Below are 24,531 nucleotides of genomic sequence, written 5' to 3' on the forward strand. Positions count from 1 at the left end.
TGTAAAATCTAAAAAGTAATCATTCATGATCAAATCTCATTTTGAGTATATCTTATAATTTACGGGTTAAGATCTTCTCCATTTTTTTATTATCAAAGTTATAAAAATATAAATACAATAATATGATATTTAATGTGTCTAATTATTTAATGAAGAGAGAAAATGGAGGGATCCTAGCTCATTCACATCTTTGATTGTTTTACTATCTTGTGTTGTTAAAATTCCAACAACACACACGTGCATCTACTAATATCATCTCTATAGAAAAAGTTTAAAATCTAACACAAGAAATGTATCATGGTGTAATTTGATTAGATTAAAAGGATAGATCATTTTCATATGAAAAAAAAAATCTTTTTCATATAAAACTAAAAGTCCTTTAAACTTAACATTTGTATATGATTATTGGTTTTAAAATTTTTAGTTTTAAATTGATCTTTTATGTTAATATGAAACTGAACAAGTTAGTCCTTTAATTATTTATTTTTATAACAAGTCAATCCATTTTTCACTAAATTTGGTTAAAAAGTACTTGCATGATCATTTAACATTGAGGTGAAAGGTCCAAAAAGTGTTTAATTATGATACCAAACATGATTACTTACATAAATTTTATTCTTATTGTTTTTCAATTAAATACTAATTTTACATATAAATATTTAATCTACAACATTATAAATCACCCCTAAATAAGTATATTATAAATCAAGCAATCAATCGATTTTATTTCAAACTCAAGATCGGATAATACTCTTTACCAATAAACCCTAGTTTTATGACTCAAAGGAACCATCCACTTCTACTAACAGAAACGATCAACTTAAAATTAAAAATATTAATTTTATACAAACGTTAAACTTAAAAGACATAAATATACATTTTGAAAAGAAAAAAACCAAAAAAGAGGATATTGGTTATGGATATGGATCTGACGGGTGAAAACAGCGCATGAGAGACTGCAGGAGATAATGTGGTAGGAGATGATCCGGATCCTACTGGTTACCCATATAACTTTTTTTATATTTTTTTAACATTAAACATTGGTTAATGTTGCACGTGGAGTCAAATTCTATAGAATTTTTGGGGAAAAACGACATGTTATTTCAAGTAGCTACTTGCTTAAGTTATTTAGTCAAAAGAAAGTTGCTTAAGTTATTATCTAACAAATTAACTAATGGTCATCGTGATTCTAATGGCTGAGCATGGGGGGAATCTTGATTAGGTTTAACTTATTTTAATTGAAAATTATTAGTAAAATAATATGCATAGGGTGATTAAAAATGTGTATATAAGGACATCACCTACAGCTTCAATTCCACACAAAAACACAAACTATAGAGCTCAAGCTAGCTCACAATGGCTTCCACCACCATTAAGTTTGCGTTTTTCTCAGCGTTAACACTCCTCTCCTTATAAGCCGTAGTTTCTGTCACCCCATTACATTTTCAACACCCTCTTGACCCTTTAACCGATAAAGAGTATTCTCTTGTCCAAAAAATAGTCCTACACAAATATCCCAAAGTAGCTTTCCACTATATTGGCCTAGATGACCCTGAAAAAGATGCTATTCTCAAATGGGAATCTTTCAAACCAAGTGCTATAACTATCCCTCGTAAAGCCTTTATCATTGCTATCATCAATGGCCAAAGCCATGAGATACTAATAGATTTAAGGTTGAGGATCATTGTCTCTTAGAGCCGTCTTAACAAATTCATAGGTCCGGTTTTAATTTTATAAGGGATGCAAAAAAAAAAAATATGGGCCCCAAAAAAATAAATAAGTTATTTAAAAAAAATATATTAAAAATCACACTTTTGTGGGTCTTGAACACATGACATCACACTCATCAAAAAGTGGCCACGCCACTAAAGCAAACTGTACAGATTGAATTAATTCGCTTTTAATAGATATATAACCATTATTTTCGTGGCTTACATATAAAAAAAAATATAAAAAAATATTTGGACCCCAAAAAATTGGAGGCCCGGTGTCGTCGCCCAGCCTCGACGGCCTATGGGCCGGCCCTGTTGTCTCTGACAATGTTTACAAAGGGAATGGTTTCCCTACACTATCTGTTGATGAACAATCCATTGCAATAGAACTTCCAAAGAAATATCCTCCTTTTATTGCCTCAGTGAAAAAGAGAGGTTTGAATCTCTCTGAGATTGTTTGTTCTACATTCTCCATGGGATGGTTTGGAGAAAAAGAGAGTAGAAGGACTGTGAGGATTGACTGCTTTATGAAAGAAAGTACTGTAAATATTTATGTGAGGCCTATTAGTGGATTAACAATTGTTGTTGATCTTGGTCGTATGAAAATTGTTGAGTATCATGACAGGGAAATTGAAACTGTGCCTACAGCTGAGAACAATGAATATCAGGTTTCAAAACAAAACCCACCATTTGGACCAAAACAGCATAGTCTTGCAAGTCATCAACCTCAAGGTCCTGGCTTCCAGATCAATGGCCACAGTGTTAGGTAATGTTCATTTCCTAGTACATTTGGTGGCATATATTTACATTTAGAATGATATTATTTGAACATGAAAAATTTGAAAAAAAATGTTCAAAATAGAAATATAAACTTATGACTTACAAGTTTACATTTTTTTTTTGCATATATTCTTGACTTGGACATCATATTTTAGAGAGACTAACATATATTATATATTTATTTATGGATCTAGCTGGGCCAATTGGAAGTTTCACATAGGATTTGATGTACGAGCTGGTGTTATAATATCATTGGCATCAACCTACGATCTAGAGAAGCACAAATCTCGTAGAGTATTATACAAAGGATACATTTCTGAACTTTTTGTGCCATACCAAGATCCATCTGATGAATTTTACTTTAAGACTTTCTTTGATGCTGGAGAGTTTGAATTTGGTTTGTCAACGGTGTCTTTGATACCTAATCCTGATTGTCCACCAAATGCCGAGTTCATTGATACATACACTCACTCAGCAGAGGGTGCACCAATCCCCTTGAAGAATGCAGTTTGTATTTTTGAACAATATAACAGTATCATGTGGCGTCACATTGAAACCGGCATTTCTGATGAATTCGTAAGACTTCTTAATTACTTACTCTATGCATATACCTTTAATTAATTAGTTAATTTATTAGTTATCTCTTTTATATTTTATTTGTTTAAAGAGTCTAACGATAAAACTCATGACATAATGGTATTTTGATAGATCGAAGAATCAAGAACCGAAGTAAACTTGATAGTGAGGAGTGTAGTTACAGTTGGCAACTATGACAACATCATAGATTGGGAGTTCAAAGCAAGTGGTTCCATCAAGCCATCGGTATGTATAATTTCATTCATTAAATTAATCTAGTTCTTTTCAACTATGGTATATTTTTTTTCCTTCAAATATTAAACTATGTTATATTTTAATAATATTACTATTAATTTTGTATAATAGTACTGTATTCTTGTTTAGGTCAACGTAAATGACAGTCTTGCAACTAAATAGTTTTGTATGTTGGTAGAAGTAACTTCTGAAAAATAGTTATGTTCAAAGACAGTCCCCCAAAAACTATATATTTATATATGTTCCGCGTGCCTTAAAAAATTGTATATATAACATATTTCAATTTTTTTTTTTTTTTTGCTTTCGCACCGGTTTCCGACCCACCAAAGGTAGGCGACTAATCCGACTCATGTATAGAGGCATGTGCACTGGCCTAGTATTATTCCCCTGGAAATCGAACCCGGTATTCTCCGTGTTTAATTGGAATAGAAGTACAAAAAGTCAGAATTTGGAAACTTAAAGTTGATTCCCTTTTTCTGTAAAAACAATTTGGTTCCCTTTTTAATAATGAATTATGAGAAACATGGTTTATTTTTTTTAAAAAAAAAACCAAGACATAAGGAGTTCAATTTGACATATCCTTTTGTCTAAACTCCAAATACTATTTTGTCCAAAAAAAGAAGAAAAAAAACTCCAACTACTACACTTTTTAATTAATTTGTATGTTTCAATGTATATATTTTTTATGACCAATATTATTTTATATATTGTGTACAGATAGCATTATCAGGTATACTTGAAATTAAGGCAACAAACATTAAGCACAAGGATGAGATCAAGGAAGATTTACATGGTACATTGGTGTCAGAAAACAGCATTGGAGTTTACCATGACCATTTCTACATTTACTACCTTGATCTTGATATTGATGGTACACACAACTCATTTGAGAAAACAAGTTTAAAGACAGTAAGAATCACTGATGGAAGTTCAAAGAGAAAGAGTTACTGGATCATTGAGACTCAAACTGTTAAGACAGAATCAGATGCAAAAATAACAATTGGGCTTGCCCCAGGTGAACTTGCATTTGTTAATCCAAACAAAAAAACTGTTGTTGGTAATGAAGTTGGATACCGTTTGATTCCAGCAATTCCAGCTCATCCACTTTTAACTGAAGATGATTATCCACAAATACGTGGTGCATTTACTAATTATAATGTTTGGGTCGCACCTTATAATAGAACTGAAAAATGGGCTGGTGGACTTTATGTTGATCATAGCCGTGGAGATGACACATTAGCTGTTTGGACCAAAAAGTATGATTACTTAATTTATTTTTGTGAATTTGAAATTAATTGATCTAAGTAAGTTGATTATTATACTGATTAATTTGGAATTTTTGCAGGAACAGAGACATTGTGAACAAGGACATTGTGATGTGGCATGTAGTTGGAATTCATCATGTTCCAGCACAGGAAGATTTCCCCATAATGCCACTATTGAGCACTGGATTTGAGTTGAGGCCAACTAATTTCTTTGAGAGGAATCCTGTTCTTAAAATACTTTCTCCAAGAGATGTTAAATGGCCTGGTTGCCCCAAGTAAAAAAATCAATCAACTAGCTTAGAGGGTGATGATTTGCATTAGCATGTGCTGCAAATTAAACCGTATTGTTATTTGTGAAAGGGTGATTAATGTTGTTTTGTTTATTGCATGTGGGAGAATAATAACATATGATGTGTATTTGCCAGCAATTACCATATGAATAAATCAAGATAAGATTTGCTTGTAAGTTGGTCAATATATTATTATTTAACCTCGTGTCCGCGTTACACCATTTTTTTAAGCTTCACATTTATACACACAAAAAATAGTATTAACTAGCTTGACCAAAAAGAAAAATAGTATTAACTTTAACTACGTGCATGCATTATCCAGCAGCGTCAGAAAAAATTTCCATTGCAAGTTTGCAATCAAAAGGAAGAACACGGTCTTTTTAATATTCACTATGTTATTGAGTGAAATCAATTTCAGTCTCACCCATTTTTAATATTGATCCATTTTTAAAGTATGACACTCGCATTGATTATAGTCAATAAAAGAGTAGGTTTTTGAGATAGCGTTAAAAAAAGAGTATCCATATCAAGTTATTCCAAACCTAATAATACAAAAAAATAAAAATAAAAAACAAGCCTTATGATACTACATTGCAAATAATAATGAAATAATATAATCATTTTCACTAATGACGTAGAAAGCAGTCTCCTGAAAAATCAGAGGCCGCAGAGAAAACTGTAAAAGACCTCCTAGAAGCAAATTTTATTTCTGAGGCCAAATACACTAACTGGCTCAAATAAAGGACGAGTTTATTATAGGGCTTATTAAATAAGGATAGTGTAAATATATAAATGTTTATTGCATTCAAATTATAACAATCTAAATTAACTAAAGATAGTACTCACCAAAGCATTCAGAAATGAAATCATCATCACATAATGACTCAAACTGTGTCAGTCCCTTTCACGCATAAATAAGTCATTAATATAATATCGTACGAATGGATATGAAAACATAAGATAGAATTTCAAGTCCAGGGCGTCAAAGATTTGCTATGAAAGCTATTCTTTTTTAGACAAACAATTCTTACATTCGCACACTTTTTAACTTAGACTAACAAATGTATTATACTTACAAGATAGTGGGGAATAAATCTTGTATGGTTGCGTGACCATGTTCAGTTACCTCAACAGTAAAAGGAAAAATAAATAAAAATGTGCTAACCATCAAAACTACAACTGCCCCAATAGGAGTGCTCATTTTTAAGACACTATTGTATTGATAAGTAGCTGCAAGCCAAAAACATTGCAAAATTGACAGGCTTTAACGACAAGCTTAAACGAAAGACTCTGTAGTAGTAGATAATCTGATGTTCGACGGCATTCTCCCTTCCGTCTGTGCCTGAAACCCATATTTCATAGATTTGGGCGTGATGGACATTTTGTTCAAGTCAGGATCAAAATCAAGACCCGCTTCAACACTCCCGGCCATATCATAATCATTCATATCCTTTGCATTCATGTCAACAAAATCATCGTCTGATGCTTCACTTCCACTATCACTGAGCTCCTCGTTGGCATATGTATCATATGTAGTTCTGACCTTTGACCAGCGGACAAAATGTGGCCTTAAGTAGCTGGAGATTGTCAGCAGACAGTTGGAATGGATAAAAAAAAAAAAATTAGAAACCATTATAACGACAGAAAATGAAAAGATCAAATCAAAGAAAATATTTCAGTTGAATAATATCTCTTCATCCTCCCAGAAAATCTACACACCTTTCACTTTTCTTCAACAGACATGGATCAAATGGGAAGAACATGTCAAGTCTATTTATCCCACCGAAAGCCTTGGAAAGATCCGCCTCGAGCAAATCATCGAAAATGAATAACTCTGCTGACATGAAAAGCCGAGCAGCCTTTGCCTGTTTTAGAAATTCCTCTACTACGCTAGGCAAACATACCTGTCAAAAATTTATATCAGGCTAAAGTTTTATTTCCAGACAAGCTTCACGTTGCAAGAGAAGTTTAAACAAAATGCAATCTCCATTCGGCAAGATCACGGGTTTCAAATATTTATCCATAATCCTACAGTCGAACATTCTGTTTACTACAAAAACCATGACAGCTTTCTAAATTGTTCGTTACCTTCAAGGGATTCAATTTATGTTTCCAGATTAGCTCCATGGGCATTTTGATAAGCTTCACTTTAAGTCTAGGAACCTCCATCAATGATTTCATGCGAAAGCACAAAATGTACATGATAGCCTACTCACACCAAAAAAATAAAATGAGCAACAAAATCAAATGTTCAGGAACCACCAATAAACACGGGCTTTGAACAAGAAGTGTAACGGTAAATGAAAATGGCCACCAGGTCAAATAAAGTTAAAAGTCAGCCAGATTGTTACATTCATGACATTAGTAGTATTACCAGACAAAATAAAACAATAGGGTGCAGGGTGATGGCAGAATCAAAAGCACATTAAAAACACATTAATGTCAATAGGGTTACGGGTGGATGCCCCTTCTCCCACCATTATACTAAAGCAGTCAAAAGTCGATGGACACACCTGGCAAGCAGAATAAAAAACTTGGTGTGCTTGAGGGTTCATATCAAAATCATGTAACTTGCAATATGCAAAACACCAATCTACCAATCTGAAAACTCAACAAAAGACAGTCACATTTATCTGTATCAATTTCTTAATTTCATAACAAACATAGAAATCAGCTTTATAATTACAGAACAGGACACAATGTTTCCAAACCTTTGTATGATGTTAGCAACCAACTCAGATGAAAGAAACTTCGCACGAGATAAATAACTAGCAAGATAAGCAACAGCACTCATCCTGAAACATATCAAGACAATTACAAATGTAAGTTATATTTGAACAATATAAAATGAGAGCTTCTGTCGAAGTTTAGCTTTGTTAACATCCAAGAATGTTTCAAGAAAAGCACAATGGGGGGATTTAATGGTGGAAATAAGTTATGGCAGCAAGCATTTTGAGACAGCAGACACATCATTCACATAACAGAATGATTAAAAACCACTTATGCCGATCTATCATGCTAGTAACTGCATTAAGCAAGGACAAGGTAAAGCGGCATTACCTAGTAATAGGAGGATTAACACGTGAATCAAACATCTCTGTGAGAACCATGGCAAAATTCACACCACATCCTTCGGAATCCAATGCGCATGCATAGAACATCACAAACTGCAACAAAACGAAGTCAGTGACAATGCATTTCACAGAAATGGTAACCAACAAGAAACATAATACATGCAAGTTAGGAACAGTAGAAGCCAAATAAAGAGTACCTGGGCAAACTTTGACTTGTATGTATTCAGCACAGTTCTCTTAAATGACGTCAGTAAAATATCAAACACCTAATCAAGTTATTCAATTAACAATTAGTAAATCATTCCATGCACGGTTTGTAGATTATAGAAAATACGTTGTGTGTGATGTTGCACACAGGAGTGTGTAGTTGAGAATACCTCAGCCAATCGGCCCTTGCTTTGGCAGGATTCAAGATGCAAAAAAGTCAGCACAATTAGGCTATCTAGTTTCTCTGCAACCTGATTCCCTTGCAAATTGTTCCTATTTAACAACTCTGTGGTACACTGAAAAATGGAGATCAAATTCCAAGTTATAACACACTAATAAAGAGAATCACACAATGATCAGCTATATTGGAAGACTGAACTATGATTTCATTACAAAAGAAAATATTGATGACCAAGAATAAAGATTAAGCTTCTATCTAAAACAATGTGTATCACATATATCACCTATCACCTTTATATATGATAAACACAACAACCACCAAAAACTTGTTACTGTTTAATTCATAAAAAAATCTAGATACTCCCCAAAAGATGATGCACAAGCACACGCTATCAATAAACAATTTCTTGCAAGGAGATTCCCTTTTAGGATCATACTACTCGAGCATACAGGGTTCATTCTAGACTAACAAAAAGAGCTCGAGCTATCACTATGAGATATGAATAAGAAAATAAATTGAGCTACTATCAAATCGGTAATCCAAGTGCTAATTTTGTAAAAGAAATTCAAGCTGATTATCTAATACACCAGTCCCCCACTCCCAAAACAAGTTAATATTAAAATTTTCACAGGTGTTGCTGCCCGAGTCTAAAGCAAGGTGAAAAAGTAACATATCTTGTGGGCCATCCACTTGAAAACCAACTGTTCTTTAATAACTTATCATTCTGTATTGCTCTGCTGTATATATTCTGCCATCCCTTTGCTATTTAATTATTCCACTACACTTGATATTCTCTGTATTTACTAGTTATTTTCAATATATAAGAGCAATATAGACAAATCTTATAATACAGGTGAAAACATTTAAATATACAATACACCAAGTCGCAGTGTTCTAAATATCTTGGGAGCATAATAGAAAATGAAGGAGAGATGGGGGAAGATGCAAGTCATACTGTCATTGGATCCAAGTACAATGGTAAAGCGGATGTCTACACAAGATGCGAAATAGAGAGAACATGAAATGCTGTATAGAACAGACCATTGAGAGAAGAGCCAACAAAAACATAAAGTCAAGTGTCATAAAGACGAGAATGTTGATACAGTGTTGTCTAATAGCGACTAAGCAGCACTGTAGCGAAGCGAAATTTGAACAACTCAATATTGTTTACTCTACAATATTTAGTACAGGTTTTGTTAAATTGAGAAACCACGTGTGCTCTGTTTCCTATGTCATTTTTTTCATTATTTACTTCTCAGTTTAATTTGTGTTCGCTATAAACTACCAATAATTTTCTTGAACATAAGGTACAAAATTTCTACATTCTTTGTTGCCAACAAATTTGTTGGGCACATAAGGTGCATGGAAACTCTTAAAAACATTACCACATCAACATACAAATGCCAGCATGAGCCTACATTTAGGGATTAGAATTTGAGACACGAAAGTCATTGATCAGTTTTTTTTGCTCGGAAAATTAACTCCCTGGAGATAATCAGGGGCGTAGCCCTTCATAAGGGAGGGGTAGCCAAGGCCTTGGCTACCCCAAAAAAAAATTATTCTTTAATTCGTCGGTATGTATTTATATCCGGCTACCCTAAATAATAAACATTGAGCTACCCCAAACACGTTCCATTGTAAAAATTAGCATAAATAATAAAGTAAAAAAGTTACTACAAGATTGATGGATTTATTTGTATTGGTTTGATACTTCCGATCTCAATAACAAGAGAAACCTTTTTCAACAATAAAAATTATCAAGACAAGTCATAGACAAATTAAATGGATAATGGGTTTCTTGCAAATAACCTATTTATTTACATTTGAAAAGACATTATTAATCTATTAATTATTGATGAAATTGAGTTCGTGAAACGCATTTTGCCCAACGTTTCTAAATAGCGAATTTTATGTTAAGTTCCTAAAATTTGTTAATTTTAGTCCTTAATTTTTTGTAGAAGATTAAATTAAGACTAAAAACACTTTTTTTTATAAAATTTTAAAAGACCGACAAAAATTGAATAATTTTTATTAAAGACTATAGACTTAAAAAATTATAATTTATGGGACTAAATATATTTTCTCCTTAAAATTAATGTTTGTTTTCAAAAAAAAAATATCTTCTCTGTAGTTGGCCCCTGCATAAATTTTCTGCGAGCTTCACCGCTGGAGATAATAGAACTCTTTGTGCCTTAAACTGGATTTGAAAAGGTCAGAATGGCCAAAGACAATAAACTAAAACCAACTATAGCATGTACTTATGAAGACAAATGCCCACACTCAATTCCTATTTGGAACACGATGAATTAGCAGTTTTATACCTGGGCTTAACTGTTGAAGTTTTGCCACTTCACAAAGCCGTTCAACATGAACCACGGCCTGACAGAGCCCAGCATAAGAACCACTCAGCTAGGCTTGTTAGCCTGAAATAGGCAAACACAAAAATAAGGCCCTCTATAATTCAATTGGGCAAAAGATTGCTTCCACAACCTTGAAAACATATCTACATGCTTTGACAAAAATAAACTACCAATACAGCAAACTGTATGGTTTGACCAAGACTTATATTTCAACCAAGATATCGTTCCATCAGATTTTTGTTATCTTGATGACAAAATGCTGACATGTGCAATGAAAAAAAAAAAAAAAAGGTGTAATCCAGTGACGGATCTCAGAAATCAAAATGTAGGAAGGTACAGATCAGCCAATGATCATTCTCTGTGCTACAAGCCTACAACCAAAACTTATAACGAAGAACAAAAACACAGCACATGACAAATTATTATGCTTTATCAGCATAGCTAATAACAATCATCCACAGCTTCACAATCTATCTACTCAGCGGCCAATAGGGAATGGCATCTGCTTCGATAAACGCTACAATCAACCGACTCTAATAGCTAGATTTCTTATCGGCAATTTTTCAAATAAAAATGACCCTATTAAAGCGCTTTATACAAGTTAGTCACAAAATAGGGATTGTTGATGTCCCTTTCTCTGGTCAGTTTCCCACTCTCAAGTTCACCTTCTTTGGTTGAATTTCCACAACCCAACCATTTCATCCTTGGGAAATTTTCTTGTCTATCATCTTCAAATGGATGTTGGAAGTTTACAAGACGATAGGACCGCTTTACTAACCTCAAACATTGACATTTTATAATTTTATGAAACAATGCACCAGAGGAGGAACACACATCAAGATAACTTCACAACACACAGAATACGGATGAAAGAAAGACAAATCAAACAAGTTATATATATGAAGCCAAGAAAAGGAATATACTTTTCTCACTTGTACAAAAATTATAATTAGATTATCTACTTTTTTTAGCCGTCCATGCAAATCTCAGATCAGATGAACTTTGTTGTGAATCATCAATCCAAAAAAGTTAAGCTATTTTAGACGGAAAACACATGAACAGTTTTTATATTATATCTCTAACTAAACCCCTGGAACAACATCCCTTGAAGGATGGACAAATACACAACAAGATTCAAACTCTGCATCACTGGATTGAAGTATATGATACCATTTTGTGAACAAACTATGCCAAAAGTTAAGCTATTAAGTGAAAACATTAATTATTTTTTGTTGAAGTTTGGGGCCTAACTAATCCCTAAAAAACCGGCTTGTAAGGTGAGGAGTGCCTCCTCTTTATAAACTCTTTTCAAGAGTCCTATCTATCTGATGCGGGACTAAATCCACCCCCTCAGAGCCAACAAAATGAAGGTGTTGAAGGCTGCAATGAAGGAAAATCAAAGGCCGCAATTTAGGCGACTAGGGGTGGACCGCAATAAAGGCGGAATTTCCAACATGTTTCAATAGTGTATTAAATGAACTCTATCAACAATCCAATGGAGCATCTTTTTAATCATGAAAATAACATTTCGTCGACTCATCGTAAGAATGCAATATGTACTTTAAATAGATAACATAATATTGGACCATACCATACTATAATATTTCTCATCATCATCTTCAAAATCAGCAAAATCTTGTATCTCCATTGCAAATATGCACTTGGCATCCTCCTGTAACTTGCCATCCCATCCAATTTCCACCTACAACCAGGACAAATAGAATTAATTTATTGGTCAAATGTCCCAGCTTTTCTTTGACTGAAAATTTGACAAGGGCCAACAAACTTACATCCAACTCTATCAACTTATCCACAAGTGCAGGTAGCATTGTACCACCAACAATTTCTCCAATTTCACCGCTCTCAAGCATTAACATATTTTCAACATACATGACAATCTCCTACGAGCAACATAAGAGGCAAGTAAATTTTGAGGAAAAATATAACTGTTAAAGAATCTAGTTTTATTTTAGGTAAGTTGACAAATTAATGTAAAAATGGGAAACTTAAGAGAAGAACTCCATTTATCATTATTCGAATAAGTTTCACCATTATATTTGAAATCAAAACACATACTACAAAACGTAAGAACATATGATCACCATAAATTTCCCAATGGACTAAAGGAGAAGATTCATTGACAAATAAAATAGTCTTAACTATCCAGTTTATGCTGCAGAAGTAAATAATGGCACTGCATTCAAAACATAATGAAGTTTGCCATGCACACTGAAGAATTTGAAATCAAAATGCAGAAGATTTCAAATGCTAGAGTTTAAGATTGGCAAGCAAAGAACATACAATATGTTATTTGACTTGTCATTACATGAACAAATTCATTAGATTAAGCAGTATCTAGAACAGCATTCAGTTGCATCAGCCCTTATACTGGAAATGCAAATTGAACTCACAGGCTCCTTAGCAAAACGTTTCGGCATACTGTGGACAACTATTGGTGATAATCGCAACGGAGCAAGGGGCACCAAATCAGCTATGTGTTTCAAAGCAGCATGCACCCGAGACAGAACCTTATTCTTCATGCCAACTCCATTCTCATTTTTCAGAAATTCAAAGGCGTATTTAGGAGGCACAAAATGTTTGACCAGCAACTCCAAACAAAAATCAACATATATTCCCTTCGAAGCAGCCTGCAAAAAAAAAAAAAGACACATCAAGCAAAGTTCAATAAATATTTGAATGGCCCCATCTAAAATTACAGAGATATTGTTGGTGATACGAAATAAAATATTCACCAATGACACGATGAGCTCAAGCAGAGCATCCATGATATCAGCTGCTGCATCATATTTCCTATCAGTTGGAGCATAATCCCACAAGCTCAATCTCGAAAGCTGAACAAAACATCTTATCAGATCAACCATATCACAAAATTATCTTGCTACCAAGAATCAGTTTATTGTTTGTCCCGCTGAAAAGCAAACTTACGGAAGAAAGAAGCGATTCATGCTGGATAGGGTCAATGTAGGACACTACTTCAGAAAGCGATTTTAAAGTTGTCTTGAATCATGTCATAAACATTAATAAAATGGTCAGCACTGTGAATTTCCATAGGCCTATTAATAAAATAGGCCTATTAAGTTTATTATGAACTTTAACTAAAGAAAACCCACCAAAAGTTGAGCAGCGTCGTGAGACTTAAGATGCTTTTTTGGTTGCAAACACTTAACAAGCTCGGCGTAGTTCTCTCCACCATCCTGAACCACAAGAATCAACGCATCAAAAAAAAAAAATAATAATAAAGTCTACTTACTATAATGATATTTATTGGTTATCAAATTGAACAAAAGCTGTGGCAAACAGTTTCTGAAATGCTATGAAGCACTACCATAGACACTGACACTTGGACACGAAATAATAATTTGAGAAAATGACATAATTCAAATTCAATATAATCACATGTGTCAGTGTTTGATGGCTTACCGAGCCCGCAAGAAGGGTATCTCTATAATAATAATTTAACTGCAAATCGTTGATTTCAACATCCTCCTCCATAACAGATAAATATTCGTTGACAATCGGAAGCAACTGTCCCATGCTCCCTTAGAACCCTAACTCAGGAATCTTAATCCTGCAAAGTTTCGATAAAATATTTTCAGCAATCAAAAGAAAAGATCGTTGAAACCTAATTGAATTATGCGAAGGAGGGTTGAATTGAATAACAAAAACTAACCCTAAAATTCGTGAGATTCAGGAACAATTAACGTATCAGAAACCCCCCCTAAGTTTACTTACGAGCTCGCGTAGTACTTGGCTTATGCACTCCACTCGCTGTCTGATAAACGAGCGTTAGGAGGCGCAAAAGAGTCTGAGACTTTTAGGGTTTTTAGTATTTATAGCTCTGCTTTTTTTGTGATTTTTATTTTTTTTGTGTGTAAAGATTTATTTTAGACCATTGATCAATCACATTGTTTATGGCTTAATTGCATGTTTGATCTCTTATGTTTATTTTAGTTTATAAGTTGGCCCCTTATGTTTTAAAAGTTTCAAGTTGGTCCCTTACGTTTTAAAAATTTTAAGTTGGTCCAAAATGTTACTCACATTGAAATAAGTTAGTCTTTTCTGCGACATGATATTGAGTTTAATAAAACAAAAAAAAATTAAAAAAATGTTTTAAAATTGGTTTTTTAAATAAGTTAAGTTTCATCACCCATATTCTCAACCCGAATCTTTAATCGTTAAGTGACTGAAGAGACTAATTTATTCCAACGTGAGTAACGTTTTAGTCCAACTTGAAACTTTTAAAACATAAGGCACCATCTTAAAACTTTTAAAACATAAGGGACCAACTTAAAAAGTAAAATAAACATAAGGGATCAAACATGCAATTAAGTCATCATTTATTATATTTGACTTTAATCGCAATTATTTTTAGACAAAATTAATAGTCATTTATCTTATTTTTTTTGTAACATTTTGATCTATTATCTTTTATTTTTACCATTTAGGTGTTTAAATAGAATTCATAAGCTTCAACTTCCCAATGGTTTATGGTCCTCAAATACTGCTATTCTTCAAGAGGAGGCTCTAAAATATTTCAAAAACCTTTTTTGTGGGAATCACCATAACCATGTCTTCGATGAAGGAAGCCACCCCAGCCTAGAGGATGCCGACAGAAACGCACTCACTAGCCCCATAACCAAGAAAGAAGTGACAGCCGCCCTTCACTCCATGAAACCTTACAAAGCCCCTGGTCCTGATGGGTTTCAATGTATCTTCTTTAAACAGTATTGGCACATTGTCCTGTTCAAAAAGTATTGGCACATTGTTGGAGATGACGTCTTCAACCTTGTTCACTCAGCCTTCCACACCGGCCATTTCGACCCCTCCATTTCCAACCTCTCATAGCCCTCATACCCAAGGCTAGAGGTGTCAAATGGGCCGGCCCAATGGGCCAATGCATATAACTGGGCTGGGTCAGCCCGGGCCGGTTGATGCATGAGCTGTAAATTTTGAGCCCGACCCGTGCATGGGCCAACGGCCCGATGGGCCAGCACGACCCGCATTCCAATTTTTTTATTTTTATTTTTTAAGTGATGAAATGTACAACAAAAAACTACTCTTTCTTCACATACACACCAAAAGGATGAATAAGACAATAACACAAACAAACAACTCACAAAATAACTACCACATCGTCAAATATTATCCACACTATAGCTAGGTCAATTTAACATTCACCCAACTTTACAAAGTGCAATCTTAAATAATAAAATATTACTAGTCTCACAATTCAAAATAGATTAACAAAAGAAATTATAATACATAGAAGTGAGAACTTGGTTCAAACTAGTTCAAAAAGACAATTCAAAATGAGTGAGACAATTTGAAATGTTAGGAGTACGAATCACTATTATCCATGACTGCAAATGTAATAAGTAATAAAAAAATTAACAATAAGTAATAAAAAATTAACAGACAATTTATAGAAGCAACGTAAGGTGTACGAGGATTTCATTAAAGAAGCAATTTAATAATCACTATTATCTTGACATAATCGTATACACTTACAAAATTTGATAGCAAAAAATTAACTGCCAATTTAAAGAAGCAACCTAAGGTGTACGAGGATTTCATTAAAGAAGCAATTTAATAATCACTATGAGACAATGACTGATAGCAAAATTTGTGAGAATTTGGAAGACAACTTAATAATAAATACAAGGATCTCATTATTTTGAATTTACACCTATGGCAATTGGCAAATAATCATTTTACATATAACTTTTCTTTATAGGTGTAAATAGACTTAAACACAAAACAATTCAAATGTATGAGATGATAGTGGTGATACATATGCAAACAGACATATAAAGGAGATAGAGAGAGTATGTCAAACCTGTAAAATTATCTATAAAAGCAACGAAGATTGGTCGGAATTATCAGTACAATGACGAAACTCATTGTAGAATGGGCCGGCCCGAAGCCCGATGGGCCGGCCCGGCCCGGCTCATTTTTACCATTGGGCTGAATGGGCTGGGCCAAAAAGGCTCGTGGTGCTTTTGAGCCTACTTTTTGAGGTCCGACCCGTAAGCCCGACCCGTTTTTGACAGCTCTACCCAAGGCCGACCCTCCCACCACTTACAAAGACTTTTGCCCCATTAGCCTATGCAACATCTTCTACAAAATCATCACCAAAGTCCTTGTTCATCGCCTAATACCTATTCTTAGCAATATTATTGGTCTCTATCAAAGCAGTTTTCTGTCTGGTAGGGGCACTACTGACAACACAATTGTTTTGCAGGAAATCACTCACTTCATGCGCAGGACAAAGAAGAAAGATGGTTATATGGCTTTCAAAATTGATCTTGAGAAAGCCTTTGATAATGTCAATTGGGATTTTCTCAGATCTTGTCTTCAAGATTTTGGATTCCCAGATGCCACAATCAATCTCATCATGCATTGTGTTTGTTCTTCAACTTTCTCCATCCTCTAGAATGGAAACAAGTTGCCTCCCTTTCATCCTACTCATGGGCTCAGACAGGGTGATCCGCTCTCCCCTTACCTCTTTATTCTCTGCATGGAAAAGCTCTCCTCGGCCATTAACAACGCCGTCAGTCAAGGGAATTAGGATCCTATTCAAATTTCAAATTCGAGGCCTAAGCTTTCTCACTTACTTTTCGCAGATGACGTTCTCTTGTTAACTAAAGCTCGCAGCTCTCAGCTTAGATTCATCAGAGATTTGTTTGATCGGTTCAGCAAGGTTTCAGGGTTAAAAAGTAATATTCACAAGTCTAGAGCTTTTTATTCTTCAGGTACTCCTCAGAGAAAAATCACCAATCTCACCTCTATATCCGGTATTCGTAGTACTACCTCTCTTGACAAGTATTTGGGTTTCCCTCTTCTCAAAGGCCACCCTAAAAGGAATGATTTTTCTTCATCATTGAGAAAATGCAAACTAGATTAGCCTCTTGGAAGAACAAGTTTCTCAAAAAACCGGGTAGATTAGCCTTAGCTTCTTCCGTGTTATCATCTATCCCTTTGTATTACATGCAGATTAATTGGCTCCCCCAAAGCATCTATGATAGCATTGATCAAACAACACGTAATTTCATCTGGAGAGATTCTAATAACAAAGGCATTCATTTGGTTGGTTGGGATAAAATAGCTAAACCAAAAATCATGGGAGGCTTGGGTATCCGCTCATCTAGAAGAATGAATATATGTCTCCTTGGTAAATTGATTTGGGACATTGTTCAGCACTCCACCAAGCTATGGGTCCAACTTCTCACTCACAAATATTCAGCAGCCCCGCACTTGCTCATCGCCACTAATCATCCGAGTTGCTCCTCCACCTAGGCAGCCATTGTCTGCACAAAAAACTTGCTTTCCGCCGACTATGCTTGGAGACATGGCAGCGATGCCTCCTCTTTTTAGTTCACTAATTGGACCTCCACAGGTTACCTAGCCAACACCGTCCCTTATGTCGACATTCATGACCTCCACCTCACCGTCAAGGATGTCCTTACCTGTCCCGCACCTCACACCAACATTCTTTACACCTCTCTTCCTACTGAGATTGCTAACAACATCAACAGTACCGATGCCACTTTCAACGATGCCATAGCAGACACTTTTGTTTGGTCTGACAACAAAAATGGAGTTTATACTGCTAAAAGCGGCTACGATTGGCTCCTCTCCCACCCTGCCGCCGACACCTCTGCCAACCCTCATCAATCTTGGACCTAGATTTGGAATTTGCACCTCCCGGAGAAATATAAATTCCTTGTTTGGCTGGCCTGTCATGATGCCACTCATACTTTATCTCTATTATCGCATAGAAACATTGCCCAATAAGCTATGTGTACCCGTTGCAACCAGCAGGATGAGTCATTTCTTCATTGTATTCGTGACTGTCCTCACTCCTCCAAGATTTGGCGCCACTTTGGTTTCAATTCAGATGCTTTCTTTGCGGAAACAAGTACCTATGTTTGGTTAAAAAAATGGCCTCATAGGTACTCATTATTTACCTTCGCAACAGGGGTTTGGTGGGCTTGGCGTCACCACAATTTAATGTGTCTCAACAATGAGGAGCGGTCTCTTAATCGACTTGCATTCAATATTCAGAACTCTATTGATGTTAACCGCACATCTTTCCTGCATAACTCTCTTTCCTAGGCCACCGTCACTGTGGTAAAATGGAATTGCGACAACCACCCTTGTTATATTCTCAATGTTGACGGGAGTTGTCTTGGCAACCCTCAGCGTACCGGATTCGGCGGCCTCCTTAAGAACAGTGCAAGATTATTTATCTCTAGTTTCTCCGGGAACATTGCCAACGCGTCTGACATTCTTTTGGCCGAACTACATGCCATCTTTTAAGGTCTGCGAATAGTTTCAGATATGAGAATATTCGATTTCGTGTGCTACTCCGACTCTCTCCACTCCGTTAGCCTCATTAACGGCCCTTCCATGAAGTTTCATGTCTATCCCAATCTCATTCAAGACATAAAGGACCTCATCATTACCAGCAATGCTTCTGTTTTTCACACTCTCCGTGAGGGATATTACTGCACATTTTTTCTTGCAAAGTTGGGAGCGGCTTCAGACACTGTGTTGACGATTCATGTCTCACCTCCTGAAGGGATGATTCAACTGATTAAAGATGATGCTTGGGGAACTCTCTTCCCTAAGGGCTAGCTAGCCTCAGTTCTTCTTTTTCTTTTCTTTTCTTTTATGCTTTCTTTGCTTTTTGTTTCTTTTCCCCTTGTAACAAAAATAAATAAATATATATATATATATATATATATATATATATATATATATATATATATATATATATATATATATATATATAGAAAACATAAATATGAGTGTAAATCTAGGAAAAATGGTTTGAATAAATTCTACGATTTTTTTCATTGAATTTTTGTAAATTGACAATAAAAATATTTAAAAAAAGAATAATAAATATATCCAACAATTTGTAGCGAGTTTTATATTTAAAGATAAATACAATTTTTTGACAAAGGACAAATATTTTTTTAAAGTAGTTTTATAATTAAAGACGGAGGAAATCAATAATACACATAAATTAACTCAAAAATAAAAATAAAAAATTAATTAACTCAAAAAAAAAAGTAATGATACAAAACTTTTTAAACTCAAAGTCAAAGAAATTCTGTAAAAAGATTAAAAGGAAATGATTAATAGTGCTTTCCATCCCTGTAATATAGGTCATTTTCGATTTTTGCCCCTATAAAATTTTCAGTTTGGTTTCCGTCCTCGTAATTATTATTATTTTTTTCGGAAAACCCCCTTCCCCCGTCCAACTCAGCAGATTCGCTTATGTGTCGCTGACTTGGTTTTTTTTTTTAATTGGCCACATCAGATTTTATTATTAAAATATCCTGAAATTTAATTTTTAAAAATCCAAAAAATAATATGAATTCATTTATATTAATTTAAAAATAAACAATTATTTAGAAAATTTGAAAATTATTTTTTGAAAATAAAAAGAATTGTAAAAATTAGAAAAAATTCTGGAAATATTTTTATTAACAATTTTTTTTTTGTATAAAAAAAACCAACTTTTTAATTTTGAAAGAAAAATCTGAACTTTTTCGAATTATTTTAGAAAATTTAGAAATACATTAAGTTCGATAGAATTTTTATATAAGATTTTGAGATTTCAGCCTCCTCTAAGGAAGAGCTTAATTCTAGGAAAAATGAAATTTTCACGATGATGGAAAAATCGTAAAAAAAAATAAATTCCAATATTTTAATTTAGAAAAAGATTTTATAAAAATTATGGAATTTTTTTCTAAATTTGTATCCAGATATCGAAAAAAAATCTGATTATATTTTTAAATTTTGAAAATTAAATTCCAGAATTTTTTAATTTCGAATAGAATCTGATTATATTTTCTGATTTTTTTTCTAATTTTTTAAATTTTAGAAAAAAAATCTAAATACAAAAAAAAATTGGTAATAATTTTTTTTTTCTTCAGAAAACAACTTATTAAATTCCACAAAAATCTTCTTAATTTCATAAAAAAACAAATTTTTTAAATTTTGGAAAAAAATATTAATGTTTTTTCTATATTTTTTTATTTAAAAAAAATGATTTTTAAATTTTTTAGAAAAAATCTGAAAATTTTTATGATTTTTTTATTTTTTAAAAATATAATTTGATGTAGAAATATATTTTTTTACATGTGGCCAATTAAATCAAACCAAAAATTTTATAACGACGAAAACCGAAATTGACCTATATTAACCCAATATTTAATTGGAGGATTTACTCTTTTTCCTTTGCAGTAATGTTAGTGGACCAAAAGGATTGACTATCGCACAATCCATGTAGGAAGAGGACCGAACAATGAACAATGAAGAGTACCAAAGAAGAAAGGATTCAATAATTGATAAGCTCTCTATTAATATACCTCATACATCGCATCTTAGGACTCACGCTTCAGTATTTGTGATCATCCTACAAACTAAAATACACATGGAGAAGATGATCCTGCATCTGCCTCATGAATTGATAGTTCAGATTCTGCTGAGGTTACCGGTGAAGTTAGTCTTGGTTTTCTCTTATCTCTCACAATCCTCACTTTGCAAATTCGCATTTTGAAATTACTGCCTCAACACACACTCGTAGAATTCTATTCGTCTCAACTTCAGAACTTCAAACTCTATCTATAGATCTCGAAGCATCGCTTAACGTTGAGGCCACTTCACTGAACCACCTTACTTTTATGCCCCAATCTTATCTTTACATTCATATTAATGCTTCATGTAGAGGCTTTATATTTTTGCACCGTTCTTCAGAGATTTATCTATGGAATCCATCCACCGGAGTTCACAAACAAATACCTTTGTCTCCCATTGATTCGAGGTTAGATGGCACATATTTCTGTTATCTATATGGTTTTGGGTATGACCCGTCAACCGATGATTACTTGGTAGTTTTAATGTCCTATGATACAACCTTAGCTAATGTTTCATCACATTTAGAGTTTTTCTCATTGAGAGCTAATGCATGGAAAGAAATTGAGGGTACTCACTTCCCTTACATGAATGCCTCCGATGATCCCAGAGTAGGGTCGCTTTTTAATGGGGCTATTCATTGGTTGGCTTTTCGTCATGATTTACCAATGAATAATGTTATTGTGGCCTTTGATTTAATGGAAAGGAAACTTTTAGAGTTGTCTTTGCCGGATGATTTTTACCATGAACCTACCTATTGCGATTTGTGGGTATTTAGAGAATTTCTAAGTATATGGGTCATGGGGGATGATACAGTTGAAATATGGGTCATGAAAGAATACAAAGTGCGTTCGTCTTGGACTAAGACTCTTGTTCTTTCTTTTAGTTCCATTCCCACTCACTACTTTTCCCCAATATGTTGTACAAAGAGTGGTGATATTATTGGAACGGATGGTGATAGTGGATTGGTGAAGTATGATGGCGAAGGACATTTGCTAGAGCACCGCTCCTACTGTAAGAAGAATAACACATGGCCAAGTTTTTGTTCCCAAGTGGCTATATATACAGAGTCCCTGCTTTCGTTCCCTAGTGGTGACAATGGCCAAGCTTAAGAAGAATAACACCATTTTATTGATTATTATAACTATATTGTATTATGTACTTTTGGATAGCTGCATTTTTAGGGTAATACATGTTCTATTGTGTTTCTAACACCAGCCAGTATGCCACACAAGCTGATGTAATATGTCATGAAATGTTTGTTGGTCAATTATCTGTGATATGTTAATTGGAAATGTTTACAACTTTGTTTGCGTGATTCACTGTTATTTGACCACGTGCATCTCGATTGAGTTCTAACGTATGTTGTGGTCTGGTCGCTCCTAAAAGTTGTTTTATCACAATTCGATTATGGCCAAATATGTGTTTGAAGGAGAAAGAAGGTTTTGTTCTCTAATTTTAGTGGAAACTATTAAGTTTGGCCCTTGCCATTTCTCTGTTTTCAAACCAGGAAAAAAAACAAGATACATAGATTTTTTTTGGTTAAAATGTAGCACGTTTGTATTTGTATGTCCGTTTCTCTGCTTTAGTTTGCAGAGTCCTTTATCAGTAAGAAATACTACTACTACTACAGGGTGGATTTTTGTAAAACCAGTATAAAATTTATATTATAGCTTTGTATACTTGAGGTCTAGAAACTCTGACTTACACAATGAAAACTAGGCAAAATAGTAGTTTGATGAGAGATTCAATGAAGAAAGAAAACATAGTATAAAGGTTCATTTCTCATTGCGCACCTTATGCGCTAAAGACATTGCAAGCACTCATCTAAAAGGTGATTTGAACGAATTGGGAGGAAAAGAGCTCACTTAAAGGTAATGTGTTCCATTCCAGCTACTTTGAGGCACGCATTCTCTATGTTCTCCATCTACAAGTTAAGCTTGATGTTGAGAACTTCAATCTTCTTGGAGCAGAGAACCTTAAATTTGCAAAGAGTTCACTAACTTTAGTTTTCGTGCAAAGGCAAAAGGATTATATTAGTAGCTATAATCCCACCCGAACACAAGATGTACTAGGATGGAAGAGTGCAAACATAAAAGAATCAGATTACAGAAGATATCAGCTAACACCAATACATGACTCGATATTTCCATGACATGAGGCCATCAATTCCTGCATAATTCTGCAGCAACCATACCATGACTCTATTGCCCTTGATTGAAATAATTTCAAATTAAACTAAACTTTCTCAACCACGATTATACTCCCTACACGATACTCCTCAAAACTACTCCAGATATGGACATATTGTAATCACAATTGAGACTGAACCTTGTCTAAGGAACAGCTGCTCCCACCTATAATTCCAATTGCCTCACTCATTTGATATTAACCAGAAATCAAAGGCAGTTAACCTCCCACCAGCAGGAACTGGGTAGGATTTGTCGATAAGATTACTTTGTCAATGAATCCTCTCCCTCAATCCATTGACAATTTACAGCGGTCATTTGCTCTTACTTTTTGTAGTATGCATTTTGATTGCAAAGTGTAATGGTGAAACTTATTCATATATTGATAAGGGGAGATCTTATCCTCTTCCACGGGATGATGATCTTGCCAAGGTTGTATGTCTTTTTTCAGTTTACTCTAGTCCAAACCATTAAGACAGGGGAGATCCTCTCCTCTTAAGTTTTCCATCTTCGTATGGATTTGTCAACTTAACAAGAAAATGGGAGCAGGGGCCTCTATTCAGGATAAAAGCCTAGCTGAAGATCACATAATTATGACCAAAGGATGCTATTGAGATTTACCGCTACCTTCTTGGTTTGGTTCAATCCCAGAGGAAATCCTTTGGACCACAAAAACTTTGTTCCACATAAGATTCTGCTATCTTCTCTTCTTCCTACAACTCTTATATTTTATAATTTATATTAATAATAATAGTAATAAAAAGATATTATCAAATAATTATAGTAGCAGTAACAATAATAGTAGCAGCATCAGCAAGACACATAAGTTTGATGCGAGAGTGATAGACTATAATATCTTGCTTCTTCGTCATTGTTTGAATTAGAAGTGACTGCTTTCTTCTATGTTCTTTTGGTTTACAGAAACAGAGTTTTTTGTTTAATGAGGATGAAGAAAAAGAGATTGATTTTTCCACCAAGATATGTTCATTGCTTCATGAGACTCTTTACCAAATTGCTATTGCAGTTATGAATGATTTTTTTTTTTTTTTACAGAACAGTTGTGAATAATTAAACTAGGTTTCTTTTGACAGTAACATTTTTCATTAAAATTTACTTGCTTCTTATGTTGCTAGTAAGAGATTGTCATGTATGTTGAAAATATGTTCAGCCTTGAAGGTGGTGCAGTTGGAGAA

At 34.2% G+C, this 24,531-nt stretch overlaps 1 protein-coding gene and 2 pseudogenes across 1 annotated transcript; 2 read left to right on the top strand and 1 right to left on the bottom strand.

Moving 5' to 3' along the window:
• The first annotated feature begins 1,322 nt into the window (after nt 1-1,322).
• Nucleotides 1,323-5,078, top strand: LOC25494033 (primary amine oxidase-like; annotated as a pseudogene).
• Nucleotides 5,079-5,824: 746 nt separating this feature from the next.
• LOC25494034 (RNA polymerase I-specific transcription initiation factor RRN3) lies at nt 5,825-14,551 on the bottom strand. Its single transcript, XM_013602749.3, has 16 exons — nt 14,392-14,551; nt 14,142-14,289; nt 13,832-13,915; nt 13,647-13,718; nt 13,454-13,552; nt 13,112-13,348; nt 12,491-12,601; nt 12,292-12,402; nt 8,330-8,455; nt 8,150-8,218; nt 7,939-8,045; nt 7,590-7,673; nt 7,392-7,479; nt 6,967-7,086; nt 6,598-6,782; nt 5,825-6,455 (listed from the first exon to the last, which is right to left on the bottom strand). The coding sequence occupies exons 2-16, from the start codon at nt 14,253-14,255 to the stop codon at nt 6,155-6,157; spliced, it is 1,908 nt and encodes a 635-aa protein (XP_013458203.1). The 5' UTR covers nt 14,256-14,289; nt 14,392-14,551; the 3' UTR covers nt 5,825-6,154.
• Nucleotides 14,552-21,020: 6,469 nt separating this feature from the next.
• On the top strand, nt 21,021-22,477 carry LOC25494035 (F-box/kelch-repeat protein At3g06240-like; annotated as a pseudogene).
• The last annotated feature ends 2,054 nt before the right edge of the window (nt 22,478-24,531 follow it).

The sequence above is a fragment of the Medicago truncatula genome, chromosome 4 (genome assembly GCF_003473485.1).
Source record: "Medicago truncatula cultivar Jemalong A17 chromosome 4, MtrunA17r5.0-ANR, whole genome shotgun sequence".
Taxonomy (NCBI): domain Eukaryota; kingdom Viridiplantae; phylum Streptophyta; class Magnoliopsida; order Fabales; family Fabaceae; genus Medicago; species Medicago truncatula.

Excerpts from the sequence above, each read along its gene's own strand:
- LOC25494034 (XM_013602749.3), bottom strand. The coding sequence starts at position 14,255 with ATGGGACAGTTGCTTCCGATTGTCAACGAATATTTATCTGTTATGGAG. Across the intron at positions 13,553-13,646 it reads ATGAATCGCTTCTTTCTTCC|CTTTCGAGATTGAGCTTGTG; the intron begins GTAAGTTTGCTT and ends TGTTTTGTTCAG. Across the intron at positions 8,219-8,329 it reads GCAAGGGCCGATTGGCTGAG|GTGTTTGATATTTTACTGAC; the intron begins GTATTCTCAACT and ends TAACTTGATTAG.